The 18,874-nt window shown below is 45.6% G+C and overlaps 1 protein-coding gene across 2 annotated transcripts; it reads right to left on the bottom strand.

Moving 5' to 3' along the window:
* Positions 1–240: 240 nt before the first annotated feature.
* On the bottom strand, positions 241–9,633 carry SSTR5 (somatostatin receptor 5). Of its 2 annotated transcripts, none has more exons than XM_068699436.1 (2): positions 9,421–9,633; positions 241–2,257 (listed from the first exon to the last, which is right to left on the bottom strand). In XM_068699436.1, exon 2 carries the CDS (start codon positions 2,191–2,193, stop codon positions 1,081–1,083), a length of 1,113 nt encoding a protein of 370 aa, XP_068555537.1. In that variant the 5' UTR covers positions 2,194–2,257; positions 9,421–9,633; the 3' UTR covers positions 241–1,080. The 2 variants fall into 2 exon arrangements, with proteins under 2 accessions (XP_068555537.1, XP_068555538.1); XM_068699437.1 differs by lacking the exon at positions 9,421–9,633 and adding an exon at positions 7,900–8,862.
* Between the last annotated feature and the right edge of the window lie 9,241 nt (positions 9,634–18,874).

Raw genomic sequence — 18,874 nt, forward strand, 5'->3', positions numbered from 1 at the left:
ACAATGCAAGTGCTTTGGGTGGGGTTCAAGGCAGGTGTCAGGTCTGGATATTGCTCCTTGCTCCCTCTGTCCTGCTATATGCTCTTGCAGAGCCCCACAGATCCCCATATTGGCCCTATCACACTGAACTATACTGCATCTATGATAAGGTAAGTTTTAAAGTCTCAGATGATTTTTTTTTTTTTTTTTGGTGCCGTGTCTGACATTGCTTGGAGAAGCTATGACATGGATAGTCAGAAGGGGATTGAACTTGTTTTAATTTCTGAAAATACAATTTAAATTCAAGTCCATACTTACATTCAGAACCAATAAATATACACAACAGCTTTCCAGCACTTCACAATCATTGTCACTTACATGATAATAAAGTGGTTACATTACATTTTATATGCAGTTTGGTTTAGAATGTGAAAGTATCATGAATACATTGAATTCTTCCAGCATTTTTCTCCTAGTTTTGTTTTTATTCTTCCTTCCTGTTTGAAAGATTTCCAAATACTTTGAGATTCTTATATGGATCAATAACAGTAAAACAGTGTAAATGGACCTCACAGCACTCTAAAGCCATGGATTATACATAATTTCAAGATCAGTGCTGTGACATTTTTGTACGGAACCTCTATTACAATATGGTGTTTTTCTTTCAAAAGATCCCCTTGAAGACTTTCAAAGACATTTCCAGCCAAATTATCTGAGCTGTTTTCTGTTTTGAGCTGATCCCAGCAGTGCAAAGCAGCCATGAACTCAGCTTAACAAGGTAGTAAGAACAGGATTTGTGTTGTTTTGCATCACCAGAGAAGAAGTACAAAGCCAGCAGTGGGTACCAGTAGATCAGTTCTCTTGGGTACAGAAAGTGGTAACACGTCTGACTGCCTTAGCTAAAACACCGTAAGAACTTTACGCAGCCCAGTATAACCCATAACACTTTTAGCTGGGACAGGGAGGGGAGTGAAGAGAAGTCTATGTACATTTATTTGAGCTTGTGGGCCTCCGGGTTTTAGCTTTGTTATGATTTCATCTCTCCTGTATGTCCCCAAGTTCTCCAGGTCTACAAGTGTTTTGCAGTCCCAAACCATTCCCTTACACCTTGCTAGTCTGCATATGTCCATTGAATTCAATATTTCTCTGGGTTAACATGGATTCCTGCAGGCGACTGCTGTTCTCTTGCCTGTGTTCAATGGGGTCACCATCCTCTACACCATTGCCCTTTCGGAGGCAAAGGACTTTCTGAAAACTCTGCTTGAAGTTGTCAGAAAGAAATCCATAAAGAATGGGGTTGGCACAGCTGTTTGCATAGGACAGGACCACCACAAAGAAGTACACCCCTACCAGCACAGGGTCTTCTGGCAGTATAAATATCAAATTGACAATGTTCATCATGTAAAATGGGAGCCAGCAAAACACAAAGACGACCACGATGATCACCACCATCCTGGTCACCTTCCTCTCTGATCTCCTGCGCCTTGTAGAGCCAACTCGGATCCCTGAAGATTTGACTTTAATCACAATCAGCAAGTAGCACAGACAGATCACCAACAAAGGACCAAAAAACCCTAGGACCGACGTGTAAATGATGAATGCTGCCGACCAGATGTTGACAGGCTCTGGCCAGTTCATGTTGCAGGTGTGAAAGTCTTCCTGCACATCTGAAAAGATGAAGACTGGAAGCACCACCAGGAACGAGAATGTCCAGACAGTCATACTGATGAGCTTGGCCACCCTGGGACGTCTCCACTTGGTTGATTTAATGGGATGAACTACTGCCAGGTAGCGGTCCATGCTCATCACAGTCAAACAAAAAATACTAGTGAACTGGTTAATACCATCTACAGTCATAACCAGCCTGCAGAGGAAGGAGCCAAAGGGCCAGTAGGAGATGGCATTCTGGGTGGCCAGGAAGGGCAGGCCCAGCATGAAGAGGACGTCAGCAATGGCCAAATTCAAGATGTAAATGTTGGTGACGGTTTTCATCTTGGCATAGCGCAAAACCACGTAAATGACCAATGTGTTGCCACTGAGTCCAACTGCACATACAAGGATGTAGAAGATGGGAATCAGGACTTTGTGGATGTATTTGAATGGAGGCTGCTCTGAGAGTGTCCCATTCTCTGTCACATTTGTCAGCAGTGAGGAATTCAGGTCACTGGAACCAGCGTCCATACTCAATGTGCTGGGAAAGTATAAAGGATCCATAACTTTTACTCCTCAGTTTTTCTTCTAGGGCTAAGAGACATTAAACTTCACAGGCATCTTGTTCCTAAAAAGAAAAAGAAAAAAAGAAAAAAAAAAGAAAAAAAGAAAAAGAAAAAGAGACAGAAAAAGTAAATTCAAAGTAGACTAAGTTTTACACATCATTTAATTTTCTATCTGTAGCCAGAATTTGTGTTTGAATTATGCAGTTAGCACACGTGATGAGATCAAGGCCTGAACAAAGGAATCCCACAATGAGAGAGCCTGAGTGCTCATCCCAATAGCTAATGGTATCTCTTTAATTTTCAGGAGCTCTGTGCAGTAACAGAGCACGCATCCCACCGGGAAATATAAGTGAAGAAGGTGATGGCCATCACACTTCACAGGCAGAGACAGAAGCTTTCCTGCAGCGAAGGAGTCTGACTGCCCTAGCGTGTGGGCTGTTCGGGTCCAAAGCCTGATGGTAATGAGGCCAGTCCTTCCTCTGCTGATGAGAAAGGTAAATTCTTGCATGCCTCCTGTGCCACTTGGTGAGCAAACTTTGCTGTTTGACTGCCTCATAGCCTGTTGTATACACATGTTCCTCTTATGTGCAGTCAAGGGATGGGGGGAATATCCTCAACTTCCCAACTTGGGCAAAAACCATACAAATCCAGAACCCACCTCCCCTCTTATTTTTTCTCTCTAAATACTGACATAGAAAATGATTTAGAAAATAATTTTGAAAGATTTAGACCACACAGTGCATACAAATAAAACTGGCTGAAAGCACAGCCCTGGTGTTAGTGCCAAAAGCTTTAAAGTCCAGAGTGGTGCAATTCTGCTCTCACTTAGCCGAGGGTGCCTGGAGAGGCTCAGGGACTGACTCAGCCCTGTCTCGCTCCTGAACAAGTGCTGGGGGCTTTCAAAATCCAGATCCAAAGATAGTTCCTGGCTTTTTGCATGCGAAGCTCCACTGCAATGTTTCACAGGTCTCCCTGTTTACATAGAAACAGTCTCAGTTGATATATTCAAATGCCACTTGCTGCCTGGCGGAACCAATTGAAAACCCCCCCAGAGAACATCGGCAGCTGTGTAGGTGGGGAGACAAAACCCTCCGTAACAACTGACAAAACCCTGTACAGAAATCAATGAACGCCAAGATGGAAGCAACCACTTCTGAGAACACTTTTCCATCAGGTCAGGCCATGTGCACACAGATGTGAAGACTCCGCGATGGAAAGGAACAAGCTGTTTCTTTTCTGTCTCTCAAGATTATGCTTCTGTTAGTGTTTCTGAATCCCTCTCCTCTCACCCAGAAGTGTGCTTTTTATCTAAGAAACACCTTTCTTCCACATGAAAGCCAAAATGTAGTGGGAAGCCTCTGAGGATACAGAGAGCTGAACTGATTCGGTGAAGGAATATGTAGTTTTTGTTAGACAGCCTGAAAAGGTTTGAAAATCTCCAAAGCTCTGTTTCTGTGGCATGCTTGATTCACAAGGATATTTATTGGTTCTTTGTCTGAGCATGGTCTAAGTAGGTGTTTATAAAGCTTTCTGCTGTAAAGGAGTCAAAGCTTTTTGCTATAAAAAAAAAGTAACATAAAGGATAGAAGAGTAGTAAAAAAAAATCACAATCCTAATCTGGCCCAAGATCTCTCCCAAGTTTGGGCAGCGTTCACTGGTGAAGCTGCTCAAGGAGGATGTGGGCCTGAATCTGGATTCAAAATTATAGCAAAAACACCCAGCCCACGTTGCACCTATGTCTTTAAGCAAAAGCAAAATTCAGTATCATGTAAGCATACAAAAAGATTTATTTCCAGGAAGAAAGCAAACACCTCCATGAGCTGGTTACTGTGCTTTCTCTTCGGGTGAGAAAAACTGCAGTGGGTGAGAGCAGAAGTACCTCCAGCTACCAGTAGTAATCATAAATATGCTGTTCTGATTTGGAAATGTGCAGATGGGGAGTAGGTGTCTCACATGTAACTCCGTGGCTAGGAGGAGATGTACCAGAGAAATCTGAAATCCAGGGTGGCTTGGATAGTAAAGCTGAGAGCTGCCAGAGCTCAAACAAATGCTGGCTCAACGATGGAGATGAGAAATGAGGGGAGGATCTGTAGGTTCTGAATAAGCTACCGTGGTGTTTGGGGTCTGGGTGCTGCTGCCATGGGTGTGCTGCAAGAGCCATTGCAGTGCCTGATAGCACACTGCAGGGAGAGGTCGGCTCAAACCACGCTCCTTGGGAATTAACTAGGACTGGACTTGGGGATTATGTAAGAAAAGGCAAACTGCAGTCCTGGCCAAAGAGCAGACTTCTAAAGTTCTTTTCTGACAGTAATTTTAAAATATGAATTTGTATTAAAACTCAGATTATCTGGGAGGAGTGCAGCGCTGCACTCCTGGGCTGTCAGGGTTTTGATCTTGGGAAGAGTGATTGCCTTTTCCTGCAGGTCGGATGCAGTATGACCCAGCTGGTTAGCTAGTATCTTTAAAGATACTAACGAAGAAAGGAAATGTGTGGTGGGATGAGGCAATTGGTGTTTATAAGCTCACATTCATGTAACTGTGTTTTTGGAACTGAGTATGGTGCTGAGCCTGGGAAGGCACTTCTTCCCAAGAGTAGCCCAGACCAGCTCTGCAATATTCAGTCTGGGCCAAAAAGCAATGTTTTTGTTCTGGGACTGCAAAAGTAGCAGGTCAGTAAAGAGAAGCAGTGCTCCATTCAATGGGGAAGGTCAGGAACTGCAGCGCTGTGCAGCTCTCATCCCAGCACTTGTTAAAAAATGAGGATGGATGTGTTTCTTCTGAAGTTATTTCCTTTTCCCCACCGTAGATATCATTGAAAAGAGTTGACTAGAGAAATTGCACAGCAACTTCTTCAAGCCTGTTGCACCTTCCACCACATTCAGATTTTAAGCCTTAACAGGGGCGGTGAGGACGAGGACTTCCTTTGTTCAATGCCCTCCAATTCCTTCTCACCCCAAACATAACCTACTGAGCAAAATCCCTGCATGCCAAGGACCTCAGGCTCTTCCAGCCATCCGGTGCTGGCAACCCTGATTCACCAGAAGGATTTGCTGGAAGGACCTTTGTGGACCTTCCATACAGGGGGGACAGTTTTCCCAGCCTCCTCCAACAGCAGCTGGGATATCCTGCTGCTGCGGTGCTGTCCCCAAGGGTCAGCAGTACCTCAACAGTATGTCAGTCTATTTCTTCATTATTTTGCCTTTTTTTCTCTTCGTTTGGTGTGAACATTAACCTTTATTCTCAAGTAAAGGTAGAATTTTGCACTTTTCAAGAGCAGGTGGATTCAGAAAGAAGTACATTTGCCACGGCTCTCATGCAGTCTTTGATCTCCTCAGCTGGTGACAGCCCTCGGGTTGGCATTGCTGGTGAGGAGCTGACATCGTGTGAATGTTTCCCATACACTGGCAGGGGTTGTGATGTGGTAAGTGTCATCCAGACCTGAAAACTGAGCCCATGTCAGAGCTTTCTCCACTAAGCCTTTTAAACCATGTTGCCTTTACCTTGTAGCCACAGATATTCTGGGGTTTATCAGAGCATGGCAGCAACAACAACAACAACAAAACCTGAACAGCCACAAAAAAACATTTTACTGGCTGTCTTTGATGAGCAGAGGTGATTTCCCCCCCTGTGTAGCTGACAGCTTGCCCCTTACCAGCACAATTTTGTCTGAACTTATATTGCCACTACAGCAGTCAATGGCCATGAACCTTTACTAAAGGTGACTAAATATAATTAAGGCATGCTGAATGATATAATGATATCTTGTTTTGGTATTCTTTATTAACAGATTAATAAAAAAGAAAAGATAAAATAAAACAACTCTAGGGAACTTCTCATCCAGATTTTTTTTCCCTTTTGGTGTTTGATCTCCAAGATATTCTACTGGAACACTTCATAAATTATGTGCTTTATGCGTAAAGCATATGAACCAAAAAGAACAGAGCAAGAAAAAAAAACAAAAAAACATAGATCCAGAGTTATCACTGCTATAATTCCAACCTCTGATTTACAGAGCAGTACCCTGAAAAAAAAAAAAAAGAAGAAAAAAAAAAAAAAAAGCATCCTCTGCAGCTGGACAAAGCTGACTGCCTGTGTCCATGTCCAGGAAAAAAGAGAAAGAAGAAATAGCAGCGATGTTATGGTACAAACCATGCTGCCTGGAAAAAAGGTATTTAGCCTTTGTGAAAACCTCTCTAGCAGGTGTCCTAAACAAACATGCTTTGGCTGGGCACAAGAGCAGGTATCCATCTAATAGCACACAGCAGCCCATTAGTGACTGAAGGACCATCATAGCACAAGGAAGAACAAACCTGAAAACTGGCCAGGAGGATCAAGGTAGAAATTCCTCCTGGCTGTGGTTTCAATAGCAAAGCAAAAATAACTCTATGAAGTGTGTTGTATCTGACTCAAAGCTGGATATAGCTAAGATCAAGAAGTAATTACATAAAGAAACCTAATTTTGTGAGTCAAGATTTGATCTTGCTGCCTATTTACCACTGGAATCATAACTCTCTCTAATGCAGCATCAAACATAATTGCTGTGAAGAGAATTACCACAACAGAAAGGCAGATTACTGCTTTCAGGTAGAGAATAACTAACGGGAATATATAAAATGATAATCCAGACAGATCTGCTTTGAAAATAGATGGCCTTGGTAGTAATGGATAGAAACACAACTGGGTAAGTACCCAAGAAGTATCCAACAGCAGCAGAACTTCACATCTTTCCCCTGTCCCACAGAGGGGACTGTGAGGTGTTAGTGGAGCTATTTGCTCTAACAAAGAGGAAAAAAAGCTGTACTGGTCCCTAATGAATCTGCCCCTTGGGGGATAAATGTTCATTGCCTGCTTCCTTGGATGCAAGCAGGGGAGCCTCGGGCTTTGCATTTGCAGCAGTGGAGCAGACAGAGCCCAGGGCTGATGCAGCAGGAGGGAAGGAGCTGCTGGTGGAAGCGGGACAGGAGGGAGGTGGTGGTGTGAAAGTTGGTGTGACCTGGCAGAGCAGCTCCAAAATAGCACAAACACCCAGGCAGGGCTCTGCGTGAGGAGGAGGCAAATGCAGCATCATGCCAAGACCTCCTTCAACTTCTTACAGTTACAATAATGTTCTTGCACAAAAGCAGCATCTTGAAGATGGCACAGAAATCTTATTTCATATACAAAATCTTTGGTGCGTTCCCTCCTCCTCCGCCCCCCCCATTCCACCTCCGAGGAAAAAGCAAAAGCATTCAGTTCAGATAGGAACTTCTTCCTCCTTAAATTCTGTCATTTGGTATTTCTCAGGGTGTGCATTTCACCCAAAACCAACCAAACAAAAAACCCACAGCCCTGGAGTGATTGATTTTTCTCTACAGGAGACATATCAAAACAAATTTCTTGCACTAAATTAGTTTTCTGTTTTGACTAGCTGCATCGGTACTAAGCACTGATGAACTGAAGTCAAAATTGAATAATGTCTTGCCACTTTTAGCACTATCAATATCTCTAGGAACTATATTTTCCAGTCAGTGTCACTTTCTTACTGCTGCTCAGCCCAGCCCAGCATATCCTAGAGCACTCCGTGGTTCTGTTACCTGATGACTTGATCCTATTTTTAGTTTGCAAACAACCAGCCCGTAAAGCACTCTTGCTTTTGCCAAATATTTGCTAAATACTATTTTCCCCGTGCAAATTTCAGGCTCTGTTATTCTCGGAGATTACTCACTTTGGCTGAGCAGGTCCTCTCACACGAGCAGTCGTGCAAGTCACATGCTCCCAGTTTTGCTCCCAAATCAGTAGTTTTTAGCAACTTGAGCCAGAGGAGGGTGTGCAGCCCAACCCCGCCGTGTTCGCACCCGGGCAGGTGTGTTTGGGGCTAAACTCCAGCTGCTGCGCTGGCGTACTGGTGCAACCAGGGCTTGTTACCAAAACATTTCTCTTCTCTTCCTCTCTCCTCTGCAATCCATTGAAACTGAACTGATTTCAGGGACGTGCCAGATTCAAAGCCAGTGCAATTGAGGAGCAATTAACCACTGGCTGTGTCTGCTCCCAGGCTGAGGGAAAGCTGAAATGACCAAAGATGCCTTCGGCTCAGGTACCTCCTCCAGGAGAGAGCCTCGGGTCGGACGGAGCTCAGTAGTAGCTCCTCTCACTGCACAAAGTGGAGCAGGTCCAGGAGAGGAGCTGCAGGGAGACCTGTCCCACACAGTGCCATCCCCACATGTGATGTTTCTGGTGAGTGCTCCCCACACCAGCAGTGCAGATCTGCTCTCACCACCGAGCCCCGGCCCCCAGCAGCCAAAGTTCCCAACATGAGCACTAACAGGCTGATCCTGGCACCCTACATACAGGCTGCCTGCTGCGACCCTCATGTCTCCTCCCCCCCCAGAATCATAAAAAGTCTCTAGTTTACCCCAACACAAGTGTGCAAGGTCAAAACACCTGAGCTGGGGTGTTCTTCCCTCACTCTTCTGCACGAGGGTCTGGGCATGGTGGGAAGGAGCTGTGCATGGGACTGCGGATGCTGGGAGCTGCGGGAAGGCAGCGAGGCACCAGGACACTCAGTGCTGATGGTGACTCCCAGGGCTCCACTTTGACCTTGACCACCCACCTCTTGCTGACCAGCCTGGAGCACGTCCGACCCCCTGTGATTCTCTCTCGTGTTTTATCCCAAAGGAGCCTCATGCCCTCAGCCCCAGCTCCCTGTGGCTTTCTGTGCCCCCATCCCACCGTGTGCCGGGTGGGAGAGCACCCGGGGGCTCTGCCACCTCCTGGAGTCCCTGTGGGGGACTTTTGCTCAGGTGGCGTGTCCCTGCGCATCCCTCCCGCAGGTGCCTTTCTCCTCCCTTTCAAGCCATCCTAAGGGATGTCCTGCCCTAAGCATCGCATCCTCCGCTCGGCCAGCGGCTCCTCTCCCCCATCCCTCCAGCCGGCCGGGACCTCTCGGCTCTCCAGCAGCCAGAGCCGGGTGCGGAGAGCAGAGAGGGGCAGAGGGGGGCAGAGGGGGGCAGAGGGGGGCAGAGGGGGGCTGGCTGCTTGCTCCGAGGGACCTGCAAACGGGACCGAGCTCTCCGCAGCCTCGTTCATCCCAGAGAGCGGAGGAGCCCTCAAAAAGCGGGGTGCGTTTTGCCAAGCCCCCCCCCTGCCCCGTCCCCAGCCCTCCCTGCGTCTCCCCCCACTCTCCAAACCCCTTAGCCCCCCCCCCCGGCCCTTCTGGCTGCTCCCTTCTCCCCGTGGCAATGCTTACCTGCGGCTCCAGGGACTGCTCTCCGGCTGCTGGAGGCATGAGCAGCCCCGGTGCTTCGGCTGCAGCCGCCCGGGCCGCCCCCCGAGCCGGGAGCGCCCCCCGGGCTCCGCCGCTTCCCTCCGGCGGCGGGCGGGGAGCGGGGCCGCCCCCCCGGGGAGGAGGGACGGGGCTCCCGGCCGGGGGGGGGAGGCGAAGGGGGGAGCCGAAAGAAAGAGGGGGTGGGATGGAGCAGCGACGGGGGAGGGTGGCACAGCCCGAGGGTGGTGGAGGGAGGGGGGGGGACACAACCTGGGGCCGCCCCCGGTGTAGAAAGTTGGGCTGGAGGTGGGGAGCCGTCGGTGCTGGAGGAGGCAGCCCGCTGCCGGGATGCTCTGCCCCCTCCCTGCATGCCCGTGGCCCCCTCCCCGAGCTCGGGGACGCCCCTACCCGGCTCTGTGCCCCCCCCCGTGGTGCCGCTGCTCTGCCCCGGCCACCCAGGAGGCGGCAGCCCCCTGGCACCGGTGGGGGCTCTGCGTCCCCCAAGGGGGGCTGGGGGCACCCGCTGCGTGCCCAAGGAGAAAGGACAGGGGCAGGGCAAGAGCCCCCCAGGTCCAGCCCTCCTCCAACCCCAAAAAGTCCATTTAAAGGCTCATTTGGGGCGAGCCCCCCACCTAGAGCACGCGGCACCCACTGCTGCTCCCCCTAAAGTGCAGCACCCGATGGGGGGGCTCCTTCGGGGTAAGGGGGGGTCATCACAGACACCTCGCACCCCTGGTCCTGAGCACTGGGCAGGGAGGAAGACCGAGTGAGGGGGGATCCAGTCCTGCCCTCTGCATGGAAGGGGAGCCGAGGCCCCCGGGGGGGCCGTTTTACACCTCCAGGCTGTGGATCAGGCCCTGCGGCTGCCAGCTGGGAGATGCGGGCTCGATACGCACGTTGTCAGGCTAAGCCTGGTGTTTGATTTACTCCTCCCAAACTCCCGCTGACTTCGCTGGGCTTCTGCTGAAATATTTTGCCCTTCGAATGCAACAAGTGAATGTGAGTCTTATGCAGCTGTACCCCCCCCACCCCCCACCGTCCCTCCGTTCCTACATGTGCATCCACCACTATGCGTGCAGACAGACAGACAGACAGACAGACACCCCTGTCACTGTCACCCGGAGCCCAACTTGTCCCTGTGGATGCACTGGGGGGGTCTGAGCGGTGGCTGTGTGGCCAGGCGAGCCCCTGCCAGCCGCTCCTGCTATCATCAGCATGCACGTGGCGTCGTGCTTCGTAATAATGTATATGATCTTAATCCACTGCTGAGGCTTTTCAATTAGAGATCTGTGATTGAGTCAGATGTGTGAATGCAAAAAAGAGAGGAGAAAGCTGCTTTTGGCATGTCACTTTCTAATTCAATCTGCTGATGTATTTATGGTCATGTATTGCTAAATTGAACTAAGACTCCAGTCTGCTCTTGCCATGACAATGGGGAGAGTCATCTGATAAAAATAGAGTTGGGATGATAAACAGAAGAGGAGAGGAGATTTTGATTACCTTCTTTGAAAACACGCCAAGCAAAATGTGATACAATAGCCCCACTGTGAATATCAGCTTGAATCAAAATAGGGCTAATTTAACCAATTTCCCTCATATTTTATTAGTATTTTATTATCATTTGTGGTACAGAAAAAAAAAAAAAAGTTGCTGAGAAAACATGAAAGTCACTAACTTTCCCTGAAGAAACAGCAGTCTTCTACACCTTGCCAAAAGTATTCTTACCGGGATCTGTGCTGTGACAGAGACAGCTTTCTGAAAAGCTCTCGAGGCTTGTCGAATTCTTTACCCACTTGAGTCAACAGCAGCGCTCTGTTTCTGGGCTGAATGAAGGCAACACAAAGGCTATCTGAGAACGCTACCTGTTGCCATGCTTTTAATGGCTAATGTCCCTGGTCAGAGACCAAAGATCAGCTATGCCAGACATAGAATAAACATGGGAGGAAAAATAACTGCTGGCACATCAACGTGGGCACGTGCAGGGCTGGGCTGCCCCAGATGAAGCCCCCGCAGACCTCCGGGAGTGCTCAGGAAGGACGATGGCTTGGACCTGGGGTGTGGGTTGGAGAAGGAGGCAGAAGAGCTGTGTGGGAGGAAGAGCACCCAATGGTGATAGAGCACAAGTCTCTGTTTTGTTCCATCTACTGGGCCATCCGTTCTGCTAAGTGTAATGCTTTATAGTTGCATAGTCTGCATACCTTTAATATTTTAGGTTGGGGTTATGAAAGGGGAGAGATCTAGCATTGAGCCAAACTCCTCAAACCACATTATTCTGTTTTGTTCTACTCTGTAAAAACACCTCTCAAATAGCCATAATTTGGATACCAGTCTACTTACTTAACCGTTCGTTGTCACACACCAAAGTTCAGTGTCATAACACGACCCCTTAGCAGTGGTTTTACTTCTGTAATCTTGATTGATGAAGGAAGTGCTGACAAATGGTAGTGATGCGTTTTAAAACAGTGTCTCCGTGTAACATGGCAGAAGCAACAGCTCCAAGGGAGCTGCAGAGACAGGCTGCATGGGAAGCTCCTCCCGTGCTTTTGGAGCTGGCTTGTCAAAATTCAGTTGAAGCAGAAAGGATAAATTGTGATCAATATTTTGAGAAGGAAGAACTCCTGGGGAGCTCATGTCAGCAGCCTCTCCCGTTGAACCTGGCAGCGAGGAACAGAGACTGATCGCTGGCAAGGGAAACATTATCAGTGCATAAGTCATCTCAGTGTTAGACCTGGGTCCAGGACTGAACTAGATGGAAGTTCACTAAAAATTGACTGTATTAAACCAGGTGTTTCATGGTGAAGAGAGAAGTATGTTCATGGCCTGTTGGGGTGTTTCTCACCCATTCTTCATCCCCTCAAGACTCCCCAGGGCCTGGAACAGCGATGCTGCAATAGGGACGACATAAATTGAGTCCTGAGTCTCAATTCCAGCCTCATCCTGAAGGTTACAGCATGTTTTCCTCTGAGGATTTTTAGCTTTTTATTTATTTATTTTAACATTGCCAGCTTTGAGGAAGAGGAACTGTATGGGGTAAGAGCTCTAGTACTACTAGGTAGTACTACTCAGTACTACCTAGAAGACCATGGAGCTTGTGGGATGAGAGTGGTCTCTCACCCCTTGGAGTTTTCAAATCCAGGCAAGATTTGGGCTGTAGTTTAGTCCTTAGTTATTCATGTTACCATAGAAATAGATGGATTCATCTTCTGCCATTTGCTGCTCAAAGCTTCAGCCTACACCATCTACAGATAACCTCTAACTTCTGAGCCCCAGCCTTGCTGAGGCCATGGCCATGGGTTTGGTTTTCCCATCTTTGCTTCTCACAGGAGCTCCACATATAGCAGGGAGTTTTCTTTTTCTTTCTTTCTTTCTTTCTTTCTTTCTTTCTTTCTTTCTTTCTTTCTTTCTTTCTATGATTGGTTTGCACTCAGCTTAAACATTTTAAGGCTCACAGAAAACATGCTTCAGCTCCGCTTCTGACTGGAAGACAGTTTCTCCATTCAATTACATTCACAGTTTGGCTGGCTGAAGCTGAATGTTTTCACTTTGCCTTCAGAATATGCTGTGAAAATCCAGGCAGCAGGAATTGCAGAGAGGTTGAGGTGTTTTCACTTCTTTGTTATTCTCCTTACAAGGAAGAAAAATCAATGGCTTTCAAATCAGTGCATTAAAAATCTCTCAAATGGGCTGTAATTACAGGCCCATCTGTTGCTGGATTGTTGAATTGCCTGTGGCAGAAATGCACGAAGATCTGCCTGCCTGGTCATTACTGAGCAGCCTGGGATGTTCCCCACCGCTTCAATGCACCCATGGGTGGCTCTGCCCCTTGGAAGCACCCTTGGAGGAGAAAGCATGGGCCAAGGGGCCCAATTTGCCCTTAAGTCCCTCCCATGAACATTGCTCTGCTGTTTGCCAAGAGGTTGGGAATGAAGCTGCTTTTCTTTCTGTGAGTTTCAAATCAGCAGCTCTCAATAGCCACAGTGCAAACTCATTGCTCTTTCAGCTCTACAGCAAGTAGACACGTTGTTATTAAAGCCTCAGTTTTTGCCTGGTCCTTTCTGTAGAAATTTATATCTTTTTACAGAGCTTACTCCTGTGCAAATAAACTTGTCTTTCTCTCTCCACAGACACTAAAGCAGTGCTTTCCCAGCACTGAGCAAGAACCTCTAATCTTAATCTTCAACAGGCAAAAGCTCACTTACACCACTTAGTTTCTACTAGCAGCATCTTGTGGTTTTCCAACGTTTTTGGATTTTTTTGTTTTTCAGTAAGAAGCTCATTTTGCACATTTTCTATCAGAATTATTTAATCAGATGGGATTTCAGAAGGGATTTTTTTTTTTTTTTTAATAATCTAACCAAACTAACCATTAAAATCAGTGAACCTTTCCTGCTGTTGGCATGTGCCTGAATGGCAGTTATTTGTTACTCGTTATTCAGACTGCTTTTTGCTCATTTCACTGATGAAGAAGTTCAATGGTGAGCTGGCAGGGGCTGGCTGGAGAGAAGTGTTGGTGTCGCATGCAATCGTTCCCCACCACTCCTGTCCCTCCTCCTGCTCCTGTCCTCAATGCAGCACTCTCCAGGGGCACAAGTGGTACTGAGCAGACAGGAACAATCCTGGAGCTCTGATTCTATAATCTTTTGGAGCCCAGAGATTTTAGGGATTGAAAACGTATTAAAATAAATTTATCTACATCTTTCTCCTCCTTAGTCTTTAACTGGCATCCTAGAAGAGTCTCTCAGACAGACTCAAGTGACAAATTTCACCATCATATTAAAATGAAGAGGAAAAGGGCAGGGTATCAGCTGCAAAACAAATCCTTTCCAAAGAATTGCTGGGTTCCTTCAAAAAAATAAAACAGGAAAAATAATAGAGGTGACCAATGGCTGAATATGGAATATTTGTAGGAAGGTGTTTGTATGTGCACATTTTCCCATTTTAAACCAGTGTATTTCTCTGTATTGTTTGGCATTGTTTGCAGAGATTCACTCTGAAAGTCCATAATAAAGCATGATTGGATGCACTTTCGTTTAATTAAGGGGTTTTATTTTTGACGAGATGATGTCCAAACAGCATATTTTCTTTGAAATGTGACTTTCTTTTGTTAACCTTGTGCTTACATCTGTTCAGATGCGTGTGAGTCTGTACTTTTGAAAACGAGGTTATTTTCAGGCCTGTAGGTCAGATGAAGCTATGTCTCTGAACTCCTATAATTCTCTGAACTGTGCACCTGATCCTGTACCTGTAATAGGTTCTTTTACTCAGCACCATGCAGCCGTCCTAAACAAGTGATAGGACCACGGGAAATACGCAGGGAGTCCAGATCTGGCACAAGCAGAACTGATTTTCCCTCAAGCTTGCTTATCTTCTAACAGTGCAGGGAAAAGAACATCATTATTAATTAGTAGGAATCATGAAACTCTTTCCAGGTATCTTCTAAGGAAAGTTCACCATACTTCTTCATTGTTTAGTTGTGCAAAACACATTCCCTGCATAAATGTCCTCCTCCCCTAAGCACGTCAATGCTACTGAGGTGTTCAGACACTGAAATGGAGATTGCTCCCATCCTGGCATTTCAGAAATTTGCTTTGAGGGCTGTGCTGGAGCTGGTGAAGTCAACAGGTCCTTTGTGACCTCCGTGGGTGGCTTTTTGTGCACTGCTGTGACCGGGAAGCAAAGTGATGAAGTGAGTTACTTAATGATTCATTATTCATTTTGTAGTTATTAATGGGATCAGCAGCCAGCATCTCAAGGCTCCAAACTTGTTTGGTTTTCTGCCAGATTCCTCATTATGCACATGTAAACACGGGCAAATCATTTAATAGAACAGGCTTTATTAAATAAGCAGAGAAGCTTTATTAAATAGAAAGCTCCTGAGCTCTAATGACAAATGTTTACAAGCTTGGGGACTTGTTGCAGGATTGGAAGAGATAACAACAACAACTTGGAAAAATCAGGTGTTCGGTAAAATGCTGCATGCTTCAGGTCTCACACAGAACCTGCTGCTTTTAGAACTTGCCGCTCTCTCTGAGGAGAAGAGTAGGAAGATGCTTTTTGACTTACAAGTGTTCTCCAGCAAAAGTACATGGAGTGTAGAAGTAATAAGATTCCCTAGCATCTGATAAAACCATAAACAAGCCTCTCCTCCATGTTACCAGAGGAAAGCTCAGAGCTGAATGATAATATTTCTGGTGATCAAAACCATTTTCCTTTAATTAAAGAGCCAGAAAAATGTGCAAGGTTTGGATTTTTGTTAATGTTTCAGGGCATGTTACATAAAGCATGAGTGTTATGTGGACACCTTCTTAGATCTTACTGATATCCTAAAGCAACTCTCTGAATAGTCCTAATGAGTCTTGGGTGACAGAGGACAATCTCTGGCCCTTGCACTTGAATCTCCAGCTCAGACAACTAGCAGCAGTCCCTTCTGTGCCTGTAATAAAATTCTGCAGTATAATATGATTCAGGCTGTGTTTTCTGCATGTATTCTTTCATGGTCTCTGCTAGCACTTTAGCTGTCTTCTAATGGAAATGACTTGCAGCTTTCGGTCCTGTTAAGAAATTAAGTCTGCAGACAAATTCACTTCAATTTAGTGCTTTGAGTTTAATGAGAAGCAGACACGAAAAATGAAAAATTAAAAACAATCTCGATGCGCATGTGCCAATTTGTGGAACATAATAGCCTCATTATTAAATTCAACAGTCAAATTTGCTTCAGTGCTGAAGTGAGCCTGTCTCATTAGCAGGCTCAGTATTGCTAGTAAGTGTTTAGTTAATGGGTAGAATATGTCTTCTTGGATTCTTCCTGGCACTTTACATGTCTTGCTGTATGAAGAACAAACATTATACAGTTTTTTATCAACTATATTGTCTTGTACTTAAAATATTTCAACTCACCGTATTAAAATGCTCTATCAATACTTATTTAATTTCTCTCCCCAGGGAGTATCATGCCCATTTTGCTGGCACAGTTTGTTCTGCGAAGCTTTGACTCTGAGTTGATAACAACACTGAAAATGAACCACCGGTATCTTTCCTTGCACTAGAGAAAAAAATCCAGATATTTACTGAAAAATGCTCTATTACAGTGACCAACAGGTTTCACTTTAATGTTTGGACTTTTATGAGACTATGCTTTTTGAGCCTAACTCTTAGAAAACCTTTATTCTCTTTTTATTTACTTTTTTTCTTTTTTTTTTTTTTTTTCTGTCAAAATATTTCTTTCATGTTAAATTGCAAAGTCATATTGATTTCTGGTGGGGTTTTGTTTTGATTCTTGAAATGAAACCTCATTCCAGCAGCTCTATTTTTGCCTCTATTTTCTGCTTCAGGGAATCACAAATGCTCTCATCTGAGTGACTGGGAGATAAAACTTGGTAAGGAGGAATTTATTTGTGCTTCCAGTGCCACATTTCAAGCTGTGACTCAGGCTGGTCAACTTTCAATAAAACTTTTTTTGGAGCAACGTATCCCCCAAAGAATCAAAAACTCCTACTTCTAAACATGAGAGGAAGAGCATTACTTGAGATCAGCAGATGTACCAGAGGCAGGGGTTAATTCTGCTTCTCAGAATATTTCTGATTTAGCCTGCAGCAGCCTCAGAATACTCCTTCTTCCCTTCCATGCCTAAAACCTGTCTTTGCAGGTGGATTGAACTGAAGTCTTTGGAAAATCAACTGGGGGAAATTAAAAAGCAAACTCAGTCATGGAAAACAGAACTGGCACACACCAGAAAGTTTGATGATAGGTGGAGGACTGATCTTTAACTGGCTGGTTGTGATTTCCACTGAAATGCAGCAGACAGAGATGTGCAATACACTTATTTTGCCAGGCTTGTGTCTGGTGTGAGGCATACACGTACACCTCTGCAGTTTTAGTAACCACTCCAGTGAGTAACCGAGTTTTGAAGTGGTTACTAAAAACTGTTCAGCTAGTGAGCTTCGGCTGACAACTCTGGTCTCATCAGAAGCAAAAGCATGCTATTTATCCTGTACCAAAATGGAAACGGCTTGGAGCTTGTCACTGAGACTGACAGGGGGCTGCTGGCAGCTGGACAGGTGGGGAGCTGGGAACAAAGCTGGTGGCCACGAGGAGTGTGCATGTAGACAGGGGACTGCTAGCTGGAGCTGGGATTTGATCATGATGGACGTGATCAAACACCAGACAATGTTTGCTATGAACAGCCTCACTTCCCTTCATTTTAAGACAATCTTCACGTGCTCCTTGGCCTGCCTTCCTTTGCTGTACAAGCCTCGCAAGGCTTTGGTTTCTGTGTAGTGGAAGTGCTGTGTACATGCCAAATAATTATGTTTATTATGGTCATTTGCACTGAAGAGAGTCCTAATGAAAACATAAAGAGCCATGACCTTAAACCAAATTATTTGGGCTGCAGAGATACAGAAGAACATGCAGAGAGCTCTCTCAGCCTTCGCCTCACCCTGAATGTGAATGTAACACTTATTATTTCCCTGACAATGAATGAACAAGCTGCTGTGAGACTGCGACTCATCCCAGCTCTTCCCTGGGTAATTAAATGTACTTTTAATTTGTATTTGCTCACTGTGGCGTCTCAGAAATATGCTTGAAGTCTCAGCAATGTGTAATCCCTGCTAACTTACACGGTCACCTGCTAAGGAGCCCTCTGGCAGTGAGCCGCTTGCCCTCCAGTACTGAGGCTGGGGTGAAAGGGAGGTAGAGCAGGATGAAACCCGTTCTGTGCCATTTCTATGGGAATGTGCAGGTTTTATGCTCAAAACCTCTTTCATTTACAGGTAGAGTGTTCTGTGATATAACAGATATTTCATCCAGTCATACAATGGGCAGCACTGCCTCAAGGCTCAAGGGACAGCCTTAAACAAGCGTTAAATTGAATTTGCAGCAGATGTGAGCCTCTAGAGAAGTGCATATCTTGCCTACAACCTCTTTTAAGGTTTATCATCTTTATTTTACTGTTTGTCTTCTTCAGCTTCATACTAGTTAAACTCCCCCTGGCTGCTATGCTTGAGAAGCGAAGTAGCTTTTCTATTTAATGGACAAAATTTCTCTTGACCAGTATGACTGCTTGTCAGAGAGGTTCAGTTTGTGGCCATAGGATCCTCTGTCAGACCATGGAGATTCATAACTTACATAAGAAGTTTGCCTTCTTCTCTGCTCTTGTTTTTGCCTTATTATAGCATTTTACTTAAGAATCCTGGGTTGGTAATTTTACCACTACTTATCTTTGTGCAGTTTTTAACAGATTTTTTTGCTTCCCTCCTCTGAACAAATGTCAGAAACAAGATGACAGATTTCCCAATGAGATTCACACGCAGTCAAGGCAACAATTTCTTGTAAAATAGTGTTTTCTTTAAATATTTCAGTGTTTGCAACCTTCAACGGGGTATTTCTTCAGGTGACGGAGGACTTATTATAGTAATTTGACTTACCCATTTTAGAC

The sequence above is a fragment of the Anas acuta genome, chromosome 15 (assembly GCF_963932015.1).
Source record: "Anas acuta chromosome 15, bAnaAcu1.1, whole genome shotgun sequence".
Lineage (NCBI taxonomy): Eukaryota > Metazoa > Chordata > Aves > Anseriformes > Anatidae > Anas > Anas acuta.